We start from the raw sequence: 19452 nt of genomic DNA on the forward strand, positions 1-19452 counted from the left end.
TGCACAGACACTACCCACATAGCATTTGCTGCTCTCTCTGTTGTTTCGTTTTCAGGATCTGGCCACACTAGCTATACACAGATCTCTAAGAAACACACACACACACACACTCTGACAGTAGTTGACAAAAAAATGATTTCCCACTAATTGAAAGATGTCGCTCGTGAGTAGTTGCAACTCATAACGTTACGTTACGTTACGTTACGTTACGTTACTATAAGGTTTGCTTTCGTAATTTTTAATTTTATTAAACAATCAACGTTTATATATTTTTTAATGGCTTAGTAGAGTTAGAATGTAAGATTTGATTGCATGTTCACGCCCATTTTTTTTGGAAGAGAAGCACGTGCAAAGGGAAGGACAGTTAATGTTGTACGTGTAAAGGGAAGGGAATCTGCTCGTGATCGGAGACATGGAAGATAGAGGAGAGGCATCGAAAGCAGCGAAGGAAGCGTCAAAGGATGTTTAGCTGTCAATCCCTCCAAACACTTCTCACGGGGGAGTTTTTCTTTTATATCATCTCTCTTCCTCTCGCCGTCATCCATTTGTCCCTCTCCCATGCTACTCCAAACTTCTCTTTCATCATTCTTTGTTTTTCTTCTACATTTTTATTCTCACATTTGCATCCTCACTATTTACATAAATATAATAACAAAACAGCTGATGTAAGTGACTAGCTATCAATATGTGAACGTATCAATTTTAGTTCATTAATACAATTATGAAGAATGTTGGTGACCTAGAAACTTTGCAAATGTTATTGTTGGTGATGCATATGTCCCTTGTAGTCTTGTCACAAAGATTAAACGAAAATCTTACTAAATAATAATCATCTGCATGTTACTAATTAAATTATATTTTATTATTTATTGCAACATTCAACAATTTTTTTAATTATATAAAAACTATTTTAACATCATGCAATGAATGAGGCTAATAAGGTAAATTTAGAAATTAGATGAATTATAATTTGGGGTGTGTGGGGAAACGAGGGCACTCATGCACAAGCAATCAAATAGGTGGAGAGGCCATCCTCTGGCTTTATAAAAACCCTCTTACGCTTGCGGTGAAAAATCAAGGGCAAAGAAACGCAGGCAGCTAAAGATAAGAGTCACCAACATGGCTCCTCGGAAACAAAAGAAGGCTGCTCTATATCACAAGCTGCAATTGCTCCGTGATGTTACCAACTCTACTTCTGTAAATACCCTTTCATCCATCTTCAAGCTCTCCATCATTCATTTCTTTTTCCTCTTTTTGTTCACAATCTTTCTTTAGCATACATTAAACTCGTGCAACCAAAACAAGATAGCTAGCTAGAACTTGCACAAACTGATCAGCTTATGATATTGTGATGATCGTGAAAGTGAAAAACTAGCGATTTTGATGTTTTCTTTTGTATTGATTTCGGTATTTTTCCATCTGAAATATTTGTGATTTTAATGTTGCAGATGAATAAAACCTCAATCATTGTAGATGCATCAAAATATATAGGAGAGTTGAAAGAAAAAGTGGAAAGGCTGAATCAAGAGATAGGAACTTCCCAAAATCAATTCCCTATGGTGAAATATGATTGTGTTGTCTTGTTCTTTTTTCTAATTTCCTGCTTTGCATCAATTATTATATATCTAAGTCTTTGTTCTTTTTTATGCTTACAGCAGGTTACAGTGGAAACCCTAAAAAAGGGATTCCTTATTAATGTGTTGTCAGAGAAGAATTGCCCTGGTTTGCTTGTTTCCATACTGGAAGCCTTCGAAGGGCTGAGCCTTGATGTGATTGATGCTAGGGTTTCCTGTGAAGACAATTTTCAACTGGAAGCTGTTGGAGGAGACGTAAGAAATTGCTCTAATTTTTTTTTTTTTTTGGTATAGCAATATTTCAACGTAAGCGCTTTACGTTTTTCCCTCATTACGTATATTTCGCATATGGTTCGTCCTCAGTATTATCCATTTTGTAATTGCTAAAATGGTAGTGATCATAATTAATTCTCGGCATTTTAATTTGTAATTCTTATAATTTCATTAAAGAGGAAATGTTCCTAATTTTTGCAGTACCAAGGGGATGCTGATAGCGTAGATGCTCAAGTGGTGAAACAGGCAGTCGTACAGGCTATCTGCAACTGGAATGAAAGTAATAACCAAGATTGACCCAAATTCTACATTTTGAGCAAATGAGAAATGGAATTTTATCTCTCTTTATGATTCATGCAAATGTATATGGTGTCAATTATCAGTCCATGTGCTATTATTTATGAGCATAATTAAAGAAGTCAATTTTTCACTTATATACCCGCACTTTCTCTTCTATATGATTTCAAAAAGAAGAAAAAAGAAGGAAAGAAAGAACTACTATATCAATCCATTAATTTGTGGATTGGATAGATAAGATTGTTCATATGAATCCCATTTAGCTGTTAATTAACATTTCATCCCATGACACTACCCTACGATTCCCATGCAGTCACCGGCACTGCCTCCCCTCCATTGTCTTTGCCGTCAGCACTTTATCCACCTTGTCATCACCCTTTCCATCATGATCAGCACCAGCATCATTGCCTCCACAACCATCACCTTCTATACTTATGGCCACCGCCACCACTATGCGTCTTCAATGACTGCCACCAACATCACTATCATAATTAGTAGACACTACATATTGATACTAATTAATTTCACTTTAAAACATCAATTAATAAGATAAATAAATAAGTTATTATTGACTAGGGTCAAGTGAGTACAGATTTTAATTTAGTAATAAATAAGTCACTTATTTACAGCTCAACTGATTATGATCATTCATTTCCTACTGTCAACATATGTTAAGATATGAAGTCTAATAATATATTATAGACTATAACCAAATTGGTGAATCACCTTAAATTTGTGTGTTGATTTCTTTTTGTGCTTATTTTTGGATTCTGTGATTGTTCGATTCTTAACAACTGGTATCAGAGTTTTGGTTCGTATCACAACAATTTGAAAAGACGATGAAAAATCCGAAAGTTCAAATTGAGAAGTTCAATGGAATAGATTTTGGTTTCTGAAAGATGCATATTAAAGATTATCTGTATCAAATCAACCTCCATGAACCATTGTCAGGTGAGAAGCCAAAAACTATTAAATAGGTCGGAAGGCACTAGGGTTGATCCGTTTGATGTTGGTGAGAAACGTTGCTTTTAATATCGTTAAGGAGACAACGACTGTAGGATTGTTGGTAGCTTTGGTGAATATGTATGAGAAACCGTCTGCCATTAACAAGATATATCTGATGCGTTATTTGTTTAATTTGAAGATGTCATAAAGTGGATCTGTCACGAATCATATTGACGAATTTAATATGATTATCAGTCAATTAAATAATGTCAAAATTAACTTTTATTATGAGATAAGAGTTCTAATTTTGTTATTCTCTCTACCTGAGTCGTGGGATATTGTTGTTTTCGCAATTAGCAGTTCACGTAGGTCTGAGAAGTTAAAGTTTGATGAAGTCTGAGATGTTGTCATGAGCGCAAGCATTCGCAAAAGAAAAATCGAGGATTCATTTGATAACGCACTCAGTGTTGAGAGTAGGGACAAGAGCAAGTTGAGGGGAGGCCATAGTAAACATGGTCGATTCAAGTCAAAAGGGTGGGGGAAATCTCATGGCAGAAATGAGGTTGTTTGTTGAGGCTATGGTGAAAATGGACACTTTAAAAAGGGCTGGCTTAAATCTAAGAAAAAGAAAGGCCAAAAGAAAAAGTCTCATGAAGATGATAATTTTGTATATTCTGCAAATAACATTAGTGATGTTTTAAATCTTAGTGTGGACAGTCTGATTGACTCATGGATACTTGATTCGGGTGCATCATTTTATTCTTCTCCGAGCAGATAGTTATTCCATAATTTCAAGTCTGAAAATTATGGAAAGGTGTATCTTGATGATAATAAAGCCTTAGAGATTGCTAGAAAGGGGGATGTATGTATCCAAACCTCAGGTGGGGATAAGAAGAAACCGCAGGATCGATGTTAGATATATTCCTGACTTGAAGAAGAATATGATCTCTATTGGCCAACTGGATAGTACGGGTTACAGAACAGTGTTTGGGTAGAGTTCCTAGAAAATTGTGAAAGGAGTTATGGTGATAGTATGGGGCACAAAATCTGAAACTTTATACACTACTGCAGGGTGTTCGGACATGATTGCTGCAATTGGTAGTACATCGAGCTCAAGTCTGTGGCACAACAGACTTGGACACATGAGCGAGAAGGGTATGGAGATGCTAGCTTTGAAAGGGTATCTGCAAGGGTTGAAATCTGTTGATATCGATCTTTGTGAGAGTTGTGTTTTGGGTAATAAAAAACGGGTCAGTTTCACAAAGGCTATTAGAGAATCAAAGGCAGAACGATTAGAACTAGTACATATAGACATGTGGGGGTCATCCCCAGTTTTCTCTTTTGATAGGTCGAGATACTATGTTACCTTAATTTATGATTTTAGTAAAAGAGTATGGATTTACTTTCTAAAAAATAAATCAGATGTGTTTGCCACTTTTAAAAGATAGAAGGTTGAAGTTGAAAATTAGACTAGGTTGAAGATCAAATGCCTAATGTCTGATAATGGAGGAGAGTATGATTCTATAAAATTTAAGAAGTTTTGTACTGATGAGGGAATCAGATCCATTAGGATAGTTCCTGGCAAGGCAAGACAGAATAGAATTGCTAAAAGGATGAACAGAATGTTGAATGAGCGAGCAAGAAGCATGAGGCTACATGTTGGGCTGCCAAAAATATTTTGGTCAGATGCAGTGAGCACAACAACATCTTTGATAAATAGAGAACCTTCAATTCCTTTGGATTTCAAGATTTCAAAAGAAGTTTGATTGGGTAAGGAGGTCAAGTTTACTCATCGGCGGGCTTTTGGGTGTGTTGCCTATATTTACATTGATCCAGAAAAGAGAGACAAGCTTGATACAAAGACTTTGAAGTGTTATTTCATTGGGTATAGTTCGGATCAGTTTGGGTATTGTAATATCCGGCTAGACTCCGGTATCGGAATTCCTACCGTCTGGTGAAATCTCGGATGTCGGAAACCTCTAGAAGGGTAAAAACATGTTTTTATAAAATGTATTCATGTATTTTATGGTTTTAAGTAAGAAAGAAATTGAGTTTTGAATGAAAAAAAACCATTGAGGGAAATCCAGCTTCGGCCGCCGAATCTCATGTTCGGCCGCCGAACATGCATGAGTTTTGGAATCACCTTCGGCTTCCGAAGGTGGCCTGGCCGGCTACCTATAAAAGGCCCCATGGCCGAAAATGGGCGAGCTTTCTCCCCTATTTTCGGCCAACGGTGAGTCCATGCCCTCCCATGGTTGGTTTTGATGATTTTTCCTCAAATCTTTCAAGTTTTAACAAGTTTTAACTTGGTTTTGAAGATCTTTGAAGCTAAGATCAAGTTTTGGAGCTTGGAGACCCAAGGAGATAGATTTCTCCCATCTCCAAGTTAGGATCGTCTCTCCTCTCGATCTTCAAGAGGTAAGCTTAGATCCTACCTTTCTTGTATGTTTTAAACAAGTTTTGAGGAGTTATGGGGTAGAAATGCATGTTTAGGTTAATGTTGAGTTTATGGATAATGTGTGTTGTATGAGTTGTTATATGTGTTTGTGTTGGGGTTTAGGTTAGTTTGAGACCCCTATATGCTTATTTGCTTGTGTATGCATGTTGTAGAATAGCTAAATACATGTTTGAATGGTTTGGGAGGCAAAATGTGCATGAGGAGGCTGAGTTTTGCCCTTTGGAAGAACTCAGGTTCGGCAGCCGAAGGACTTTCAGCCGCCGAACCTGCCTGTGGAGGCAAGCTTTCGGCTGCCGAACCCTGCCCCCGAAAGTTGGACTTTCGGCTCTGGAAGGGAGTTTTGACCGCCGAAGGTGCCGCCGAACATGCACGAGTTTCGGATCTGGAGAGAACTTTCGGCCGCCGAAGGTGCCGCCGAAAGTGCATGACTTTCGAATCTGGAGGAGGGTTCGGCCGCCGAAGGTGCCTCCGAAGGTGCCCTGTTCAGCCTTCCTTTGCATGTTTTCTATGATTGTTTTAAGGTGTTTTAGGGGGTTTTTGGGGAGTAGTTTAGAGTCATGTTCATGTATGTTTGGTCCCTCATTTGAGTCCACCTGTGTAGGTTCGGACCCGAGGAACCGAGGACCCCAGCAGTGAGATATCCGCTTCAGTGTCTTGTCAGAGCTAGCCTGAGGTGAGTAGAATGGATCTCTACATTTCAAAGCAAATGAATTTAGAACATGTTCATGCATCACGAATGCCATGTGATATATTAGGTTGTTTGCACTAGAATTCACGAATATGTTGCATTGCATAATATAATGTTGATGTGGATGGGTGTTGAATGATCCATTAGCCCTCGTATGATGACATGATATGATATAATATGGTATGGTATGTATGACCAGTGAGGCCCATTCTACGCCCCTGGTACGATGTAAGAGAAAGACCAGTGAGGCCCATGCGACGCCCCTGGCATATTGGAATGTTATGTTATGTTATGTAAGAGAAAGACCAGTGAGGCCCATGCTACGCCCCTGGTACTATTGGAATGTGTAGAGGGCTATTGGTGACAAGTCCATCCTTGATGTGATTTGTTTGTGATGTGATGCATTTCATGAAAGCATGAATTTTAAATATAATGTTTTACTATTATGCTCACTGGGCTCTAGTAGCTCACCCCATTCCCTTAATCCCCCAGGTTTGCAGGTACGGGATAGATCAGGAAGTCAACAAGAGTAAAGTAATGTTTTATGTAATAGCTAGATGTGGACATGAAAATAATGTAATAAAAAGTACAGTGCAGTAATGTAATGTAATGATGTTTATTGAGGATTAGAGTTGTGTTTGACCCTAGTATATTGGTTAATCCCTTTTTGGTACATGATCCTTTAATGAAATGTTTTATTGATGTTTATGTATGCCAAGCTTAATGTATGATATGTTGCCCCATTGGAGCATTTGATGAGGGCTCCAGTGTGGGGTTTTATGTTTATGAGTTTGTGCATGCACAGGTTAATCTTGGTAAATGAAAGAAAAAGTTTAAAGTTTTATGTATATGTTTGATCATGTATGGGATTTAACAGGTATACAGGATGTATGTTAGGCTTGCTATGGGTCCCAGCGGCCTTATGCCGATCTGGATCCTAGCGCCGATAGCGGTTCGATTTTCGGGTCGTTGCAGATTGGTATCAGAGCCCTAGGTTCATATGGTCGGACCTATAGTGTGTCGGGCTCATAGAGGTTATAGAAGGGCAAGCACAATAGGAAAAATCATGTCCACTAGGATAGGATGTAGAGTCCTGTCTTGAATAATGATGTGAAATGCCATGATTTTATGCATGTGCATTGATGATATGCTGTGTATGTGATGTATGTGATGCGGGTTTATGTGTTTTCACATGAACCATATGATGCTAATGTTTTATGTGGCGTGTGTTGTTTTTCAGTAAGCAAGATGAGAGAAACTCGTCGATCTGCAGGATTGATTGGAGTACCACCTCAGGATGAGGGCACAGATGCCCGTCCTCCTGCATTGCCTAGGGCAATGTCCTGCAGGTCTAGTAGGGAGAGAGTGTCAAGGGACCCTAGAAGGTATTTTGATATGAGCAGAAGAGGAACAGTTCAAGGTGGAGTGTCAGAAGATGTGGGGGATGATATGAATGTGGATCAGAGGAGGGATGGCAGTCTTAGTGTGAGCATGTTTGAAGAGGGCATGGGAGAGTCTCAGGGAGGCACTCAGGCCTCGGGGTTTGATCAACCACCCCAATACCCACCCTTTTCACAGAATCCCGGGTATTCGATGGGAAGTACATCGGATTACCCCAGCTTTAACCCTTATCCTTCTTACATGCCATACCCACCTTTCTACCCACCATACTCACAGTACCCTATGTACCCACCCCCATCCTTTTATCCAGGTACAGCAAACCCTAATCCAGGGGATGTTGCACCTCCTCCACTCCCAGAAGAACTTATGGTCCCAGAAGCCCAAGCACCTAAACCTAGCTCATCTGGAGGGAGCAAGGTCAAGATGACTGACTATTTGAAGTTGGATGCTCCTAAGTATGAAACAGGTAATGATCTGTTTGAGTACCTCAGGACGGTCAAGATGATAACAGATGAGTTAGGGGCAGATGACAGTAGAGCCATTCAAATGGTTGGGTTCACACTGAAATGTAAGAAGGCCCGTGTAATACCTGGCTAGACCCCAGCATCGGAATTTCAACCTTCCGGCCGAATCTCCGCTGGAATCCGGAAATCTCGGATATCGAAGCCTTCTAGTAGGGTAAAATAAAGGTTTTCTAAAATGTTTTTAAGTGTTTCGAAGGTTTTCAATGAGAAAGAAATTGAGTTTTGAAAGAAAAGACTAAGGAGGGAAGAACCCAGGTTCGGCCGCCGAACCTCAAGTTCGGCCGCCGAACCTCAAGTTCGGCCGCCGAACATGGGGCTGTTTAGGAGGCACGTTAGGCTTCCGAAAGTGGCTTTCTTTCGATCGCCGAACCCCATGTTCGGCCGCCGAACGTGGTGAGGTTTTGGAAGCAACTTTGGCCGCCGAAGGAGGTTTGGCCGGCCACCTATAAAAGGCCCCTTATCCGGAAAATGGGCAAGTTTTCTCTCTCTTTTCGAGCATAGGTGAGTTCATGCTCTCCTTTGGTTGTTTTTATGCTTTTTCTTCAAATCCCTCAAGTTTTCATGAGTTTTATCTTTGTTTTGAAGAGTTTTAAGCTTTGATCAAGGTTTTGAGAGCTAGGAGACTTTTGGAGCTTGGACTCTCCATACCTTCAAGCTTGGGTCGCACCAAACCTCGATCTTCAAGAGGTAAGTGTGGATCTTTATCCTTTATGATGTTTTAAGTGAGTTTTATGAAGAGTTAAGGGCTAGAAATGTATGAGTTGTATGGATGTACATGTTAGGGTTTTGATACCCTTTATGATAAAAGTATGTTAATGCATGTTTAATGAAATATTTGTTGGGGTTTAGGCTAGTTTGAGACCCCTATATGCTTGTTGTATGAGTTGTGCATGTTTTGGAAGTGTTGGACGTGAGTGTAGGAGGTTTTGGAGGCGGATTGCATGAGGCGGAAACGGGTTCTGCCTTGCTGGGGAATCCAGGTTTGGCCGCCGAAGGTAGTTTCGGCTTTCGAACCTGCCTGTGGAAGCAATCTTTGGCCGCCTAACCTTGGCCCCGAAAATGGACTTTCGGCTCTAGAAGGGACTTTCGGCCACCGAAGGTGCCGCCGAAAGTGCCTGGATTTCGTCTCTGGAGGAGACTTTCGGCCGCCGAACCTGCCTCCGAAAGTGCCTGACTTGCGGATCTGTGGGAGCATTCGACCGCCAAATGTGCCGCCGAAGGTGCCCTGTCCAGCCTTCCTTTGCTTGTTTTGTATGATTGTTTTATGATGTTTTAGGGGGTTTTTGGGGAGTTGTTTAGAGTCCTGTTAGAGTATGTTTAGTCCCTCATTTGAGTCTACCTGTGTAGGATCGGACTTGAGGAACCAAGGTGTTCAGCAGTGTTAGCTGCTTCAGAGTTAGTCCAGAGGTAGCCTGAGGTGAGTAGAACTGAACTTTATGTTGAAAAAAAATAACTCAAATGTTTTAAGCATGTTCATGCATCATGAATACCATGTTATGTAATAGGTTGTTTGCATTAGAATTCACGAATATGATGCAATGCATAATACGATGATGATGATGTGGATGAATATTGAATGATCCTCTAGCCCTCTGTACGATATGACATGATATGATATGACATGAGATAGAAAGACCAGGCGCAGCCGTATCGCCCTTGGCAATATGTTATATGTAAGAGAAGACCAGGCGTGGCCGTATCGCCCCTGGCATAGTCGGACATGTTATGATATGAGCTATGTAAGAGAAGACTAGGTGTGGCTGTATCGCCCCTGGCATAGTTGGACACGTTATAATATGAGATATGTAGAGGGCTAGTGGTGACAAGTTCATCCTTGATGTGTATTGTTTGTGATGTGATGTATTTCATGATGGCATGTTTTTATGAATTGTTTTTATTGTTCTGCTCACTGGGCTTTATAGCTCACCCCTCTCCCCTAACCCTAGGTTTGCAGGGACAGAGATAGTTCAAGAGGTCAGCAGGTTATGGCTATGGTCGTGTTTATGTGATAGAATAGTAGTAGACATGATGTAATGTAAAGTTATGTAATGATGTAAAAGTATGTATTGTAATGTAATGGTTAAAGTTGTGCTTTGCCTTAGTCATGTATGTTTAATCTCTTTTGACACATGATCTTTATGTATATTTTATGATGAGATTTGTTGAACCAAGTTTGACGTATGATATGTTGACCCAACTAGAGCATTTGATGAGGACTCCAGTAAGGGGTTTTATGTTTACAGTTTTTGTGCATGCTCAGGTTAAGCTTGGAAAATGAAAGGAAAAGTTTAAAGTTTTATATTATGTTTGATCATGTACGGGATTATACCAGTTGTACAGGATGTATGTTAGGCTTGCTACGGGTCCCGGCGGCCTTAAGTCGATCTGGATCCTAGCGTCGGTAGCGGTCCGGTTTCCGGGTCGTTACAGATTGGTATCAGAGCCCTAGGTTCATATGGTCGAACCTATAGTGTGTCGGGCTCATAGAGGTTATAGAAGGGCAAGCACAATAGGAAAAATCATGTCCACTAGGATAGGATGTGGAGTCCTGTCTTGTATGATGATGTGTAATGCTATGACTAATGTAACGACCCGAAAACCGGACCGCTACCGGCGCTAGGATCCATATCAGCTTAAGGCCGCCGGAACCCGTAGCAAGCCTAACATACATCCTGTATACATGTTTAATCCCATACATGATCAACATTTACATAAAACTTTAAATTTATTCTTTCATTTACCAAGCTCAACCTGTGCATGCACAACTCATAAACATAAAACCCCATACTGGAGCCCTCATCAAATGCTCCAATGGGGCAACATCTCATACATTAAGCTTGGTTTACATAAATATCATTAAAACTTTTCATTAAAAAGATCATGTGAAAAAGGGATTAACTTTACATACTAGGGTCAAGCACAACTCTAAATCTCAATATACATCATTACATTACAATACATTACTATACTTTACATTACATCATTTTCATGTCCACATCTAGCTATTACATAAAACATGACTTCTTATTCTTGCTGACCTCCTGATTCTATCCCGAACCTGCAACCTGGGGGATTAAGGGAATGGGGTGAGCTACTAGAGCGGGGTGAGCTACTAGAGCCCAGTGAGCAGAATAATAAAACATTATATTTAAAGTTCATGCTTTCATGAAATGCATCACATCACAAACAAATCACCTTAAGGATGAACTTGTCACCAATAGCCCTCTACATTTCCATTAGTGCCAGAACGTGGAATGGGTCCTGGTCTTTCTCTTACATAACATATCATAACATTCCAATGTGCCAGGGACGTAGAATGGGTCTTCCTGGACTTTCTCTTACATAGTGCCAGGGACGTAGAATGGGTCTTCCTGGACTTCCATACCGTATCATCATCATATCATATCATACCATACGAGGGCTAATGGATCATTCAATGTTCATCCACATCAACAATATAATATGCAATGCAACATATTCGTGAATTCTAATGCAAACAACCTAATATATCTCATGGCATTCATGATGCGTGATTCATGTTAAAACTTTCATTATTTGCTTTGAAACATAAAGAGTCATTCTACTCACCTCAGGCTAGCTCTGACAAGACACTGAAGCAGCTATCTCACTGCTGGGGTCCTCGGTTCCTCGGGTCCGAACCTACACAGGTGGACTCAAATGAGGGACCAAACATACACGAACATGACTCTAAACTACTCCCAAAAACCCCCCTAAAATACCTTAAAATAATCATAGAAAACATGCAAATGAAGGCTGAACAGGGCACTTTCGGCGGCAGGTTCGGCGGCCGAAAGTCCCTCCAGAGCCGAAACTCAGCCACTTTTGGCGGCACCTTCGACGGCCGAAAGTGGTTCCAGAGCCAAAACTCATGCATGTTCGGCGGTACCTTCGGCGGCCGAATCTCCCCTCCAGAGCCGAAAGTCCACTTTCAGGGGCAGGGTTCGGCAGCCGAAAGCTTGCCTCCACAGGCAGGTTCAGCGGCCGAAAGTCCCTTCGGCTGCCGAACCTGATGTAATACCCGGCTAGATTCCGGCATCGGAATCCCTACCTTCCGGCAGAATCTCCGTTGGAATATGGAATTTTGATGATGCCAGAGTCTTCTAGAGGGGTAAAATGTGATTTCTAAAATGATTTTTACTGATTTCATGGTTTTAAATGAAAAAGATTTGAGTTTTGAAAAGGAAAAGACCAAGGAGGTTTTTGCTAGGTTCGGCCGCCGAAAGTAAAGTTCGGCCGCCGAACATGAGTTGGTTTTGGGAGCGCTTTTGGCCTCCGAAAGCTATGTTTGAACAAACCAGGTTCGGCCGCCGAACCTCAAGTTCGGCCGCCGAACATAGGGGTGTTTTGCATGCACGTTAGGCCGCCGAAGGAGGTTTGGCTGGCCACCTATAAAAGCCCCTCAGACCGAAAATGGGCGAGATTTCTCCCCATTCTCGAGCTCAGGTGTGTTCATGACCTCCTCTAGTCGTTTTCTTGCTTTTTCTTCAAATCCTTCACGTTTTATAAGCTATATGGTTGTTTTGAAGAGTTTTAAAGCTTGGATCAAAGTTTTGGGAGCTTGGAGACCCAAGGAGTAGTTTCCTCCCATCTCCAAGTTAGAGCTCGCACAAACCCTCAATCTTCAAGAGGTAAGTGTGGATCTATGCTTTCTTTTACGTTTCATGAAGTTTTAAGTGAGTTTTAAGAGGTTTTGATGTTTGAGTATGGGTAGATATGCATGTTAGGGTTTATGTGGGTTTTATGCCCAATGTATGATAATGTATGTTCATGTGATGTTTGTGTTGGGGTTTAGGTCAGTTTTCAAGCCCCTTGAGCATATGGGAGAGAGTATGCATGATTGGGAGAGAGTATGTGAGGTTTGGTTTGTTTTGATGGTTTTGGCCTATGTGGGTCATAAACTATCTATGTATGCTTTAGATGTTGTTTTTGGGGAGTTTAAGCTTGTTTGAACTCCTTTGTGCATGGTTAAGGATGTATGCATGTGTTTGAGGAGTTGGATGCTTGTTTTGGGGTGTATGGAAGGTTTGGGAGGCTTGAAATGCACAAAGGCTGAGTTCTGGATGAACTCAGGTTCGGCCGCCGAAGGTGGTTTCGGCCGCCGAACCTGCCTGAGGATGCAGGGATTGGCCGCCTAACCTTGCCCCCGAAAGTTGAGTTTTGGCTTGAAAGCAGACTTTCGGCCGCCGAAGGTAATGTTCGGCCGCCGAAAGTGTCTGACTTTCGTCTCTGGAGAGAGAGTTCGGCCGCCGAAGGTGCCGCCGAACCTGCCTGACTTTCGTCTCTGTCTGGGACTTTCGGCCGCCGAAGGTGCCGCCGAAAGTGCCTTGTCCAGCCGTTTCATGAGTGCTTTCTATGCATGTTTAAGTGATGCTTTAGGGGGTTTTTGGGTAGTTGTTTATGAGTTGTTTAGAGTATGTTTGGCACCTCACTGGAGTCCACCTGTGTAGGATCGGACCCGAGGAACCGAGGTGTTTAGCAGTGTTAGCTGCTTCAGAGTTAGTCCAGAGCTAGCCAGAGGTGAGTGGAACTAACCCTTATGTTTTAAATCAAATGTTTTCAGCATGTTCAAGCATGTTCATGCATCATGAATACCATGTTATGCAATAGGTTGTTTGCATTAGAATTCACGAATATGATGCATTGCATAATACGATGACAATGATGTGGATGGATACTGGATGATCTTCTAGCCCTCAGTATGTTATGACATGATATGAAATTATATGATATGGCATGTACGATATGATATGAGATGAGAAGTCCAGGTGTGGCCGTATCGCCCCTGGCATAAAGTATGAGAAGTCCAGGTGTGGCCGTATCGCCCCTGGCATAAAGTATGTGAAGTCCAGGCGTGGCCGTATCGCCCCTGGCATAAAGCATTGTTGACTTGTTGTGGTACGAGATTGATGTGTAGAGGGCTATTGGTGACAGATTCATCCTTGAGGTGATATATTTGTGATGTGACGCATTCCATGATAGCATATGTTAAAATGAACTGTTTTCTTTTATGGTTTCTGCTCACTGGGCTTTTTAGCTCACCCCTCTCCCCTAACCCCAGGTTTGCAGGGTCAGAGGTAGTTCAGGAAGACGACAAGATGTGGTTATGGTCATGTTATGTAATAGAATAGTAGTGGACATGATGTAATGTAAAGTTATGTAAGGATGTAAAAGAGTTATGTTGTAATATGACATTATGTTATATGTTCAGAGTTATAGTATTGTGCTTGGCCCGAGTTGGATAATCCCCTTGTACATGAGTTTTATTTTATGTTGTTTCATGTGATGGACCGAGTTTGACATAGGGTATGCTGACCCTAGGGGTTCTATGAGTTCAGTCATAGTGCATACACAGGTCAAATTGGTTAAAGGTAAAGTTTTAAATGTTTTATGAAAATGTTTGATCATGTATGGGATTATACCAGCTGTACAGGATGTATGTTAGGCTTGCTACGGGTCCCGGCGACCTTAAGTCGATCTGGATCCTAGCGCCGGTAGCGGTCCGATTTCCGGGTCGTTACACCTGAGTTCTTCCAAAGTGGCAGAACTCAGCCATTCTATGCACATTTGCCTCCCAAACCAATCCAACATGCATTTAGCTATTCTACAACATGCATTCATAAGCAAATAAGCATATAGGGGCCTCAAACTATCCTAAACCCCAACACAAACATAAAAAGCAACTCAAACAACATACATTACTCATAAACTCAACATTTACCCTAACAACAAACAACTAACCTAAACATGCATTTCTATCCCATGAACCTTCATAAAACTTGTTTAAAACCGAGGACCCCAACAGTGAGATATCTGCTTTAGTGTCTTGTCAGAGCTAGCCTGAAGTGAGTAGAATGGATCTTTACGTTTCAAAGCAAATGAATTTAGAGCATGTTCATGCATCATGAATGCCATGTGATATATTAGGTTGTTTGCACTAGAATTCACGAATATGTTACATTGCATAATATAATGTTGATGTGGATGGGTGTTGAATGATCCTTTAGCCCTCGTATGATGACATGATATGATATGATATGGTATGATATGTATGACCAGTGAGGCCCATTCTACGCCCTTGGTACGATGTAAGAGAAAGACCAGTGAGGCCCATGCTACGCCCCTGGTACTATTGGAATGTGTAGAGGGCTATTGGTGACAAGTCCATCCTTGATGTGATTTGTTTGTGATGTGATGCATTTCATGAAAGCATGAATTTTAAATATAACATTTTACTATTCTGCTCACTGGGCTCTAGTAGCTCACCCCATTCCCTTAATCCCCCAGGTTTGCAGGTACGAGATAGATCAGGAAGTCAACAAGAGTAAAGTCATGTTTTATGTAATAGCTAGATGTGGACATGAAAATAATGTAATGAAAAGTACAGTACAGTAATGTAATGTAATGATATTTATTGAGGATTAGAGTTGTGCTTGACCCTAGTATGTTGGTTAATCCCTTTTTGGTACATGATCCTTTAATGAAATGTTTTATTGATGTTTATGTAAGCCAAGCTTAATGTATGATATGTTGCCCCATTGGAGCATTTGATGAGGGCTCCAGTGTGGGGTTTTATGTTTATGAGTTTGTGTATGCACAGGTTAAGCTTGATAAATAAAAGAAAAAGTTTAAAGTTTTATGTATATGTTTGATCATGTATGGGATTTAACAGGTATACAGGATGTATGTTAGGCTTGCTACGGGTCCTAGCGGCCTTATGCCGATCTGGATCCTAGCGCCGGTAGCGGTCCGGTTTCCGGGTCGTTACAGGTACAGATTTTAGGATGACAAGAAAAGGAAGATATTTAAACACTGTGATGTGAATTTGATGAGAATGTCCTGTATAAGGACAAGTCTAGGATGAAATCTGAAGATGCAGAAGAAGTGGAAGTTGAGGTTGAGTTGTAGGAAATTTCACCTAGTGATGTTGTAGTAAGACCATAAGAGAATCTAGAAAATACTATTACAGAACTAGAACAGCAATCAGTCACTCCTGCACTAGTATTGAGGAGATCTACCAGGGCTACCAAGTCACTAGAAAGATATGCACCTTTCCTGTATTATTTACTGTTGGCTGATGGAAGGGACCAAAGTCTTTTGATGAGGCTTTGCAAGTGAAGGATTCAATCAAGTGGGAGTAAGCCATGGATGATGAGATATGGTCACTTGAGAAGAATGACACTTGGGAATTATGAGTTGCCTGCAGGAAAGAAAACTTTGTTGAATAAGTGGGTTTACAAGATCAAGAATGAAACTGATGGTAAAATTAGGTTCAAGGCTCGATTGGTGGTTAAGTGGTATTCACAAAAAAAAAATGTATTGATTATACTGAAATATTCTCTCCTATTGCGAAGCTAACCACAATCAGAATTTTGCTGAGTATTAATGCAGAAGAGAACTTGCACCTTGAGCAAATGGATGTAAAAACAAAATTTTTACATGGGGATCTGGATGAAGAGATCTACATGCAGCAACTATGGGGATATGAGGTTCCTGGTAAAGAACACATAGTGTGCAAGCTCAAGAGGAGTTTGTATAGGTTGAAGCAGGCTCCAAGACAGTGGTATAAAAAGTTTGACTCTTTTATATGTAGAAACGGTTTTCACAGGAGTGAAGAGGATCAATGTTGTTATATTAAGAAGTCTACTAATTTTTTTATTATTTTACTCTTATATGTAGATGATATGTTAATTGCAGGGTCAAATATAGAGGATATCAATAATCTTAAGTGGAGACTATCATTAGAGTTTGAGATGAAAGATTTAGATGCAGCAAAGCGGATTATAGGGATGAGGATTTTCCAGAACATGTCTGCTGGAATTCTAAATTTATTTCAGGAGTAATACATTGAGAAGGTATTATCCAAGTTCAAAGTTGATGATGCTAAGTCTAGGAGCACGCCTTTGGCTAACCATCTCAAATTGTCAAAAGAGCAATTACCCAAGATAGTTATGAAGCGTGATTACATAGCAAAAGTACTTTATGCTTTTATAATTGGGAGTTTGATGTATGTTATGGTCTGCACTAGACCTGATATAGCACATGCAGTGAGAATTGTGAGCAAATGTAATATTAGATCCAAGAAAAAGTATTGAAAAGCTGTGAAGTGGCTTCTGAAATACTGGAAAAAAAAAGAAGCTAGTACATTCCTTTGTTATGGGAATGGCAAGGTAATATTAGAAGGTTCTGTTGATATTGATCTTAATGGAGATGTGGATACCAGCAAAAGCACATCTAGGTATGTCTATACTATAGATGGGACAGCAGTGAGCTGGATGTCTAAACTTTAAAAGTGTGTTTGTATGTCATTTACAGAGACTGAATATGTTGCAATTTGCTGAAGTTGGTAAGGAGATGATATGATTGACTAATTACTTGGAAGAGTTGAGCAAGAAAGAGCTTGACAATGTTCTTTTACACTGATAGTCAGAAAGCCACATAGTTGGTGAAGAATCCAGTATATCACTTTAGAAGAAAATATATCTTACATAGGTACCATTTCACTCGCAGACTGGTAGAAGAAGATGAGATGTGTTTGAAGAAAATTAAAAGTACTAAAAATCCAGCAAATATATTGACTAAAGGTATTGATGCTAGGAAGCTGGAGCTGTGCAAAGTCTCAGTTGACCTTCTACAGTAGTATGGAAGATATTTGCGGTTAAGTGTTTTTGTTGAATACAATGGCATGAAAAATAAAAATGGTTTGATTGACTGAATTAGTTTCCAAATGAGAGAATTGTTATATATAGAGTCTAATAATATATGATAGACTGTACACTATATATAGGGGTGAGCATTCGGTCGGTTCGGTTCAAAATCGAACCGAACCAAAAAAACCAAAAACCGAATTGTAGGATTTTATAAAAATCGAACCGAACCGAATAAGAGGAATAACCGAATCGAACCGAACCGATTTGGTTCGGTTCGGTCGGTTCGATCGGTTGAACCGATTTTCAAATTTTTTTTTTTAAATTCATTCTAAAATTCTATTAAAATATTTTAATTTTAACTTTTACAAATAAAAAATCAATAATAATCATAAAACAATATAAAAATTAAAATTTCACCCGGACAATTTATCATCAATTAATACAAATGCAAATATATTCATGCGAACCCCAGCTGAAATGCCCCAATACTCAATTCAAAAAGCAGTGTGTCATCGGATTCGGATGTACAGATTGGGAAGATAAAATCTGAACGCAAGAATACAAAATAGAGCAATAACAGTAAAATAATACTAACCATAAAATAGCAAATTGAAACCAAGTATGCAATGACAACACCAGTAAGCAACAAAATTTGTACTGCTACTCTCTATTTCCACAGCAGGAAGATTAAACAACCAAGCACAAAGATGAACAGCCAACAATTTTCTGAATAGTGTAAAAAAAATTTACTTACCTTTTACAGTTGCTGATGAGGACCGAGGAGGCGAGGACTGAGAACTGAGAAAGACTGAGGACTGAGGAAGACAGAGGATTGAGGACAACCAAGTTACTGACAGCGTTGAGAGCCGATGGACTGGAGAGCGACGGCCGAAGATTGCGTGGAGAGCGACGACCGACGATTGTGTGGAGACTGGAGAGAGAGAATAGAGAGCTACAGTGGAGAGCGACGACAGTCGGCGACTCAGCGTTGCAAGTGAAGATCGATGACCCGAGTTAGCCGCGATGGTTAATCGGTCGATGTCGGGAGGAGAGTGAAGGTTGGACGGTGGACGGTGGACCCGCTGGAAGTGGTGGAGCTCCTCAGTGCTCAGAGAAGAGGCACAGGTGTGACGGGAGGGGTGAGGCGGCGTGGAATCTGCGTCTCTACTCTCAATGGCACATCTTTTAGATTTAGGGCAAATGCTTATAAGGGTATATTTCAAAACGACGTAGTATAGGTGATTTCGGTTCGGTTCAGTTTAATCGAAATTTTTGAATCTAAAACCGAACCGAACCGAAATAATCGAAATTTCTAAAATTAAAAACCGAACCGAACCGAAATATATAAAAAACCGAATCAAAATTTCAAATCGATTCGGTTCGGTCGGTTTTTTCGGTTTAAACCGAATTATGCTCAGGCCTAACTATATCCCACAGTCGCAAATCCAACTCTGTGCTGAGTTGGCTACGGTGTGAGGGAGAGCCCCTAAAGAGATTTCTTTTTTTAAATTATTTTATCTCTTTATATTTTTTTAGATATATAAATATTCTCCTAATGTTTTTATGTTCGAAAATTTATAAAGAAATAAAAAAAATTCTATTTCCCATAAGTATAATTAAATTA

The 19452-nt window shown here is 40.3% G+C and overlaps 1 protein-coding gene across 2 annotated transcripts; it reads left to right on the forward strand.

The window, feature by feature from the left end:
- The first annotated feature begins 766 nt into the window (after window positions 1-766).
- LOC110621365 lies at window positions 767-2283 on the forward strand. 2 transcript variants are annotated; one of them, XM_021765625.2, is made up of 4 exons: window positions 767-1197; window positions 1449-1559; window positions 1659-1829; window positions 2049-2283. In XM_021765625.2, the coding sequence occupies exons 1-4, from the start codon at window positions 1120-1122 to the stop codon at window positions 2142-2144; spliced, it is 456 nt and encodes a 151-aa protein (XP_021621317.1). In that variant the 5' UTR covers window positions 767-1119; the 3' UTR covers window positions 2145-2283. The 2 variants fall into 2 exon arrangements, with proteins under 2 accessions (XP_021621317.1, XP_021621315.1); XM_021765623.2 differs by having other exon boundaries at window positions 778-1197; window positions 1656-1829.
- The last annotated feature ends 17169 nt before the right edge of the window (window positions 2284-19452 follow it).

Source organism: Manihot esculenta, chromosome 8, assembly GCF_001659605.2.
Source record: "Manihot esculenta cultivar AM560-2 chromosome 8, M.esculenta_v8, whole genome shotgun sequence".
Classification (NCBI taxonomy): domain Eukaryota; kingdom Viridiplantae; phylum Streptophyta; class Magnoliopsida; order Malpighiales; family Euphorbiaceae; genus Manihot; species Manihot esculenta.